We start from the raw sequence: 7,500 nt of genomic DNA, 5'->3' as shown, positions 1-7,500 counted from the left end.
CTCTCTCCTGTCCCAAAAGCATCTCTAATCCCCTTTGGATGAGGGGATTTAGATTCGATGTTAGGAAGAAATTCTTGACTAAGAGTGAGGCACTGGCACAATTTGTCCAGAGAAACTGTGGCTGTCACATCCCTGGAAGTGTTCAAGGGCCAAGTTGAAAGCGCTTGAAACAACCTGGTCTAGTGGAAGGTGYTCCTGCCCATGGCTGGGAAGTTCAAATGAGAAATTCTTTAAGGTCCCTTCCAATGGCATTGTGGAATTCTAAGACTCCCTGATTCTGTCATTCTACACTCTTTTTGATCAGTGAATCCAGGCTGACCAGCTCCTCCTGACATTATCAATACCTGCACACAAATGRTGCTGACTGTCCAGCTGGGGGGAACTGGCAGCCCAGAACATCTCCTTAGCCCCGCTGAGAAGTCACAAGAGGGAGAGCYCCCGTTCCCATCAGTCCCATAGCCAGGGATGCTGAGCACTTGGACATCTCTCAGGTGGGCTCACACCTCCCCAGCAGGGAATAGTGCAGCCCCATGTGGGTCAGAACAGGGCTCAGGCTGCACATGGAGCTTGCAGAACAGCTCTTGGCACAGGTGGTGCATGTGCTGCTGGGAGTGGGGAAGTAATGTGTTGGGTCATATGAGGGGGCATCATCTGGGGGACAGTGACCTTTGGGAGAGTTCCTTCCCTCTCTAGGAGCTTTCCCCCTCTCCCACCCAGCCCAGGGAGTCTCTCCCACCTGCAATGCTGAGYTTGGTGGCTGTATCAGCGCTCCAGTCCCTGGATATCACAATGCAACTGTAAATTCCTTCATCTGCTGGCTGRACATTCTTCAGTGTCAAGGACACGTTCCCAGTGGCAAATCCATCTCCTGGCACTGATGTCCGCCCAGGGTATTTCTGCCTTGGTTCTCCCCCAAACTGCCCATATRTGTAGATGTCCTCTGTGTGTCCATCTGTGATTTTCTTCCATTGCACTTTAGGGTTGTCCAGTGGCTTTGTGGAAGAGATGGTGCAAGGAAGGATTGTATCCTGGCCAACAATTCCAACTACATTCTTGGGAGAGGCGAGCTCAAAATTGTCTGTGAGTGAGCATCTGGCTGAAATCAATCAGAAAATGTACTGGTGTGAAGGAAAGAGATCTAGGAGTAACAGTGTGAAACGACTGAAAGTAAGAGATTAGAGTGAGAAAAGAAGATGATAAAAGTTGCTTAGGATGGGATTATTTTGGGAAAATAGGAAAACATCAAAAGGAAAACATCAAAAGCATAAAAGCATGTGCAGAGCCATTTCATGCAGCTTCCCAGCCAGTTTTGCTCCTTTGCAGCCCTGTGCCACCAGCAGTGGGGCAGCTGTGCCAATGCCAACTCCTGGCACTGGGGCAGGGTTGGACAGGGCAGARCTGCCTCAGCATGGGGCTTCCCTTGCTCCACCAAGCTAGAGAAACCGCAGCTGCAATGGGTTGGATTCCCCAAGAGCAGAGRGGCAGGGCAGCCCCRTTCTTGTGGAGTTCAMATCAGGKCTGCTCAGGAGACCATGACCCWCAGCTCCAGCTCTTCTGATCATCTGCAAACTGGAATGCCCCAGAAAGGAGCAGAGCAGCTCATGGAAGTGTTACCTGRGAGAGGGAWGGCCAGAAGCAGTGCTAGAGCCAACACGAGCCATCTCCTCTGCTCCATCSCTGCACTCCCTGGGGTGGGACAACTCCACAGCTGACCTGGAACAGGCACAGAAGGGAAGTGAGCAAAGAAGGGAAATCCTGGCCCAAACACCTCTGATCTCTCTTGCCTGGCACTTGTCACCAGCTGCGACTTTTGAAGATGCCAAGTGCTCAAACAGTTGAGTTCAGAAATCAAAAAAACTTGTGCCTTTCCAGAGATCTCAATTACCCTTGCAGCTTCAGGGAATTTCAGTCTAATGTACTCCTAGAAAGMTGTGACAGGGAATGCAAGAGAAAATTCAGCCTAGTCCCCACTTCCTGCTGTGAAATTTAATGGACATGTTRACACACCATCTTAAATCTTTGGTTTGGAATCACAGAATCACAGAATCTTTAAGTAAGAAAAGACCTCTGAGATTGTCGAGTCCAATCTTTGATTAAAGACCACTTTGCCAACTAGATCATGGCACTTAGCACCATGCTGAGTCATTTTCGAAGATGTTGACTTTACCACCTCCCTGGTGTCATGATTTGAACTTGACTGAAAGCCAAAAAGCACTCCCATGGCATTCCCTCCCCCACTCACCAGAGAGGCAGAAGGGAGAGCAAAAGCCCAATTAAACACTAAAATTTATGGCTTTTAGWTAAGATAACRTAATTGAGAGAAAGATACATATATGCTCCAGGAAATGATCAGACAGGCTGAATAACTTGTAAAATAGATTTATTACTATAAACTATTAAGAATACTACTGCACCAGGGAGGGGAACAGAGATAGGCAAAAATTTACCAGGAGAAGAAATAAAAACGGACATTTTAAGACACCTGTTATTCTTTCTGGGAACCTGTCTCTCGCAGGTCATCCCTCCCCACCCCTCCACGCCTTCCTGCGCGCAAGAGGGGCAGGGACAAAAGTTTTAACATAGATCAGTCTACTCATTACTATTGTCCAAACTATTGTCCAGCATAATAGGAGAAGGGTCCCTACAGCTCCAAGCTGTGGAAGTTCTTTTCCCAAGGAACAGTCAGTGTATTACTGCTGGTGGCAWGGGATTCTTTTTCTTTACCTYGTGGGAGAAAGGAAAACAGTCCTCCAAGGCCACTCTCCCAAAWCTCCTGGCAGAACACAGCTTCYTCTAAGCATCAACTCACTTCAGACATGAGGGGRGCCCACCTCTTGCCCYGCAGAACACAATTTCTTCTAAGCGTCAACTCGCTTCAGACGTTGGGTTGGGGGGCACCTCTTCCCCCTTTTYGGCTTATGATCAGTCCACTCCACAAAGGCCAGTTTTTTATCTGGGGTGCAGGGCCTCTCTTTTCTATACAGGTCTCCCATTGAGATAGTCCATTTGACTTGTTTTCTCCATGTTCAAGCACCACAGCAGCAACACAGCATCTGTCTTCTTCTTACTGTGATTCTGGGTCTCCATTTATTTTTCCTTACATCTCCTCACCCTCCTCCTCTGTCCTCCCCCAGTGCATGATGCTAACAACCTATAAACTAAATAGCAGCCGCACTCTATCTTGTTTTGAATTCTTCTTAAGTACAAGACCATACGTCATCACAGAGGTGTAGCCAGCATGTGCAATTGGCCCAGGCCTGGCCAGCAGCCTGTCCATCAACCTCAAAGTCATAATGGATTGGKTCTAAAACACAGGGGCAAGGCTCCTTTTGCTGGAGAAGAAGGAGAAAGCTTCTAGAACTTCCTCACAGGAGCCATCTTTGTGGTTTCTTGGTTCCCATCCCCCCACCACCRAAAAACCGCAYCRAGTAAAACCAGGACACCTGGGYAGCCTGTTCCAATGCCTGACCACCCTTTCAGTGAAGAAATTCCTCCTGACGTCCAATCCAAGCCTCCCCAGTGCAATTTAAGGCTTTAATTTCCTCTTGCCCTGTTGCTAGTTTTCTGGGAAAAGAGACCAATCCTCACCTTGCTGCAATTTCCTTTCAGGAAGTTATAGAGAGTGATAAGATCACCCGTTCTCCAGATGTGTTGAGTTTGTGTGGGCAGGTTTTGTTAACAGGGGGGTTACAGGGGTGCCTTCTGTGAGAAGCTTCCAGAAGCTGCCCCCATGTTCAGAACCAATGCCAGCCAGCTCCAGGACAGACCCACCACTGGCTAAGGTTGAGTTCAGCACACATTGTGGTGATGCCTCTTAAATAGCATATTTAAGAAGGAAAAGAAAGATATTGTGCCAATGTAACTGGGGCCAGAGAAAAGTGGGGTGAGAATGTGTTAGAAGTAGAGCTCTGCAGGCAACCAGGTTAGTGCAAAAAGATGGGCAGGAGGTGCTCCAGGCACCAGAGTGGAGATTCCCCTGAGAATCCGTGGGGCAGCCCATGGTGAGGCAGCTGTGCCCATGCAGCCCATGGAGGGCACAGAGTGCAGAGATCTACCTGCAACCCTTGGAGGTGCCCCACACTGGAGCAGGTGGATGCCCAAGAGAGGCTGTGATCCCACGAGAAGCCTGTACTGGAGCAGGGTCTTGGCAGGGACCTGCAGACCCATGGAGAGAGGAGCTCAGACTGGAGCAGACTGTGTCTGAAGAACTGACCTCATGAAAGAGTGACCCACATTGCAACAGTTCATGGACAACTCTTGCCTATGGGAAGGACACATGCTGGAGAAGTCTGGAAAAGTAYCTGCCATGGGAGGGACCCCACACTGGAGCAGAGGAAGGATTCTGACTCCTCTCCCTGAGCAGAGYCAGGAAAAAGGTGTGATGATTTGACCATAAGTTCCATTCCCCATCTCCCTGTGCCACTGCAGGGAGGAGGTAGATCTGGGAAGGAGGGAAGGGTGGGGGAAGGTGTTTATTTTACTTCTCTTTTTCCTGCCCTGTTTTTTTTTTTTTAGGAATAAATTCTATTAATATCCCTGAGTCTGTTTTGTCTTTGACAGTGTTTGGTGAGTGATCTCCTCTGGTCCTTAACTCGTGAATCTTTTGCTATATTTTCTTTCCCCCATCCAGCTGAGAAGGACAGTGATAGAGAAGCTTTGGTGGATATGTGGCATCCAGCCAAGGTTAACCTGCTGCACCAGGTTAAACAACCCCAACTCCCTCAGGCACTCCTCATCAGACACGTGCTCCAGATCCTTCACCAGATTCATTGCCCTTCTCTCTGGACTTGCTCCAGCACCTCAATGCCCATGCTGAATTGATGGGCCTAGAACCTGACAGAGCACTCGAGGAATGGCCTCBCTAGTGCCAAGTACAGTGGGACAATCTCTACCCTAGTCCAGCTGCCACACTATTCCTCATACAAACCAGGATGATGTTGGTCGTCTTGCCTACCTGGGCATATTCTGGGCCATGTTCAGGCACTGTTGACCAGTATCCSTAGGTCCTTACCTGCTTGGCCACTTTCTGCTCTGCCCCCAACCTGTAGTGCTTCAGGGACTTGTAGCCAAATTGTAGAACCCAGCTCTTGGTCTTGTTGAACCTCATGCTCTTGGTCTTGGCCCATTGATCCAACCTGGCTAAATCCCTCTGCAGAGCCTCCCCACCCTCCCAGCAGATCTATGGGCCTACCCTGCTTGGTGTCATCTACAAATTTGCTGAAGATACATTCAATCTCCTCATCCAGATCATCAATAAAGATATGAAAAGGACTGATTGCTGGGGGAAACCACTGGTGACMAGACAACAATTGGATGTAGCACCATTTCCACCAGTATCTGGGCCCAGCCTCCAGTCAGCTCTTAAACAAACTTGCACCTGTCCAAGCCATGGGCTGCTGCTTCTCTGGGAAATGCTGTGGAAGACTGTTGAAGGTTTAAATGAAGTCCAAGGAGACACCTCCACAGCCTTTCCTCATGCATCAGATGGGTCAGCTGGTCATAAAAGGAAATCAGGTTGGTCAAGCAGGACCTGCCCTTCCTAAGCCCAGGCTGGCTGGGTCTGTTTCCCTGGTTGTCTTGTATGTGCTGYTAATTAGTTAAGATTATCTGCTCCATAACCTTGCTGGGCACCAAGGTCAGGCTGACTCTTTAGTTCCCAGGAACCTCCTTTTGGCCCTTCTTGAGGATGGGCATCACATTGGCATCTCCAGTCATCTGGGACCTCCCCAGTGAGCCAGGACTGATGATAAATGATACAGAGCAGCTTGGTAAGCTCTTCCACCAGCTCACTCAGCACCCTTGGGTGAATCCCATATGATTATATAGATTCKAAGTGGGAGTCTAAGTGTCTCAGTAGGTCACTATTTCCCCCTGGGTTGCAAAGGGTCCATTCTGCTCCCTATTCCTGTCTACCAGCTCAGCTTTGTGCTGAGGATAAGAGGTTTTACTGTTAAAGAATGAGGCAAAGAAGGCATAAGTAACCTCAGCCTTTTCTTTGTTATTGGTGATAGTATTTCCCCCACATCCAATAAAGAATGGAGTTTATTCCTTGGTCCTCYTTTTGTTGTTGATATATTTATAAAACCACTTTTTTATCTTTTACAAGCAGTGGCCAGATTGAGTTCTGACTGAGCTTTTGCCTTTCTGATTTTATTTCTACGTGACCTACTTRCATCCTTGTATTCTTCCTGAGGTGCCTGCTCCTTTTTCTAAAGGCCATACACCATCTTTTTTATCTCGACTTCTTGCACARCCTCTCCATTCAGCCAGGCCTCTCTCCTTCCCCACCATCTCATCTGTCAGCACATAGGGACAGGTTTCTTCCTTAAAATATGTCCAGCCTTTCTGGAAGKCTGGGTTGTAAGTCTCTCTGTCCATGCACTGAAATGGGAGGAAAAGGAGGAAGAGTTTGTCCCTTCCCATGCCTGCCTTTGGAGGAAAGAGAATCCATGGCACTTGCGRTTACAGAGTTACTGCTCTCTGGAAACAATGAGGTTGCAGAGAGACAGTGYGTTAACTCCAGAACAAACCTGAAATAGTTTAGGGAGCTGCCCCGGGATCAGCTTTGCTGCACTTAAGATCCTGCCCTTCTCCGTATCTGGCTCTCTSAGTGCATTTTCACATTCCCTGTGACTGACCTCAGTCCCCATAGCAACACTTTGGGTGTGATATCTTTATTCGTTTATTCATGTTCAACATTCCATGTTTACTGAGCAGTAAGGAAGGTGGGGCATCCTGATGACTTCCAAGCAGGAAGTCATGTGTCAGTCACCCTGCAATGCAGTGTCTGGATACTTCCCAGAGAAGATGACCTACAGGCCTCACAGCTACATCTGATGTGACTAAATTGGATGCTGTTAGAACAGGCATGGTGGTGGATCAAGGCAGAGGGATCAAGAAGAGTGACAGGGCAAGTGTTCAGTTCACATGATTTTAATCAAAAATCCTCTCTTTTCACTTCCTAGCAAYCTAGCTGATTGCTCTGAGCTCTGTTTATGGTACATGGAGGTAACTGGGCACCATGAGTTCTCTGCTCTGGTTTCAGATGGGATAGGGAGGTTTTTTTCCCAAGTAGCTGGTCCAGGACTGTGGTTTGGATTCAGGATGAGGACAAYGTTGATAAGGTCATTGCTCCATTGTGCTCACCTCAGGTCAAAGATTTTTCAATGTCTTTTGCTCTGCCAGCAAGCAGGTACATGGCAAGTGAGGAGGAGGCACAGCCAGGACAGCTGATYCACACTGGCCAAAGGAATATTTCAGACCACAGAATGTCATTCCCTTTATGTAAACTGTGGGAAGTTGACTGGAAGGTGGCCGATCAATGCTCAAGTAGAGGCTGGGCATCAGTCACTCTTGGCAAGCAATTGCACTGGGCATCACTTGGGGTTTACTTCTCTCTCTTTCTTTTCTTTCTTTCTTTCTTTCTTTCTTTCTTTCTTTCTTTCTTTCTTTCTTTCTTTCTTTCTTTCTTTCTTTCTTTCTTTCTTTCTTTCTTTCTTT

General features: G+C 48.0%; 1 protein-coding gene across 1 annotated transcript in view; it reads right to left on the bottom strand.

The window, feature by feature from the left end:
* The window catches only part of LOC130586762 (E3 ubiquitin-protein ligase TRIM39-like), a 15,340-nt gene extending 13,665 nt beyond the window's left edge, over positions 1–1,675 (bottom strand). The window contains exons 1-2 of the mRNA XM_057387658.1: positions 1,615–1,675; positions 737–1,078 (exon numbers count right to left, since the gene is read on the bottom strand). Coding sequence (XP_057243641.1) covers positions 737–1,078; positions 1,615–1,675 — 403 coding nt within the window. The remainder of the gene's footprint in view (positions 1–736; positions 1,079–1,614) is intronic.
* Positions 1,676–7,500: the final 5,825 nt, after the last annotated feature.

The sequence above is a fragment of the Malurus melanocephalus genome, unplaced genomic scaffold (assembly GCF_030028575.1).
Source record: "Malurus melanocephalus ecotype Western Australia unplaced genomic scaffold, MMel_1.1 scaffold_1285, whole genome shotgun sequence".
In the NCBI taxonomy this organism is placed as follows: Eukaryota; Metazoa; Chordata; class Aves; order Passeriformes; family Maluridae; genus Malurus; species Malurus melanocephalus.
The sequence above is the reverse complement of the archived record's forward strand: the minus strand, read 5'-3'. Positions and strand labels throughout refer to the sequence as shown.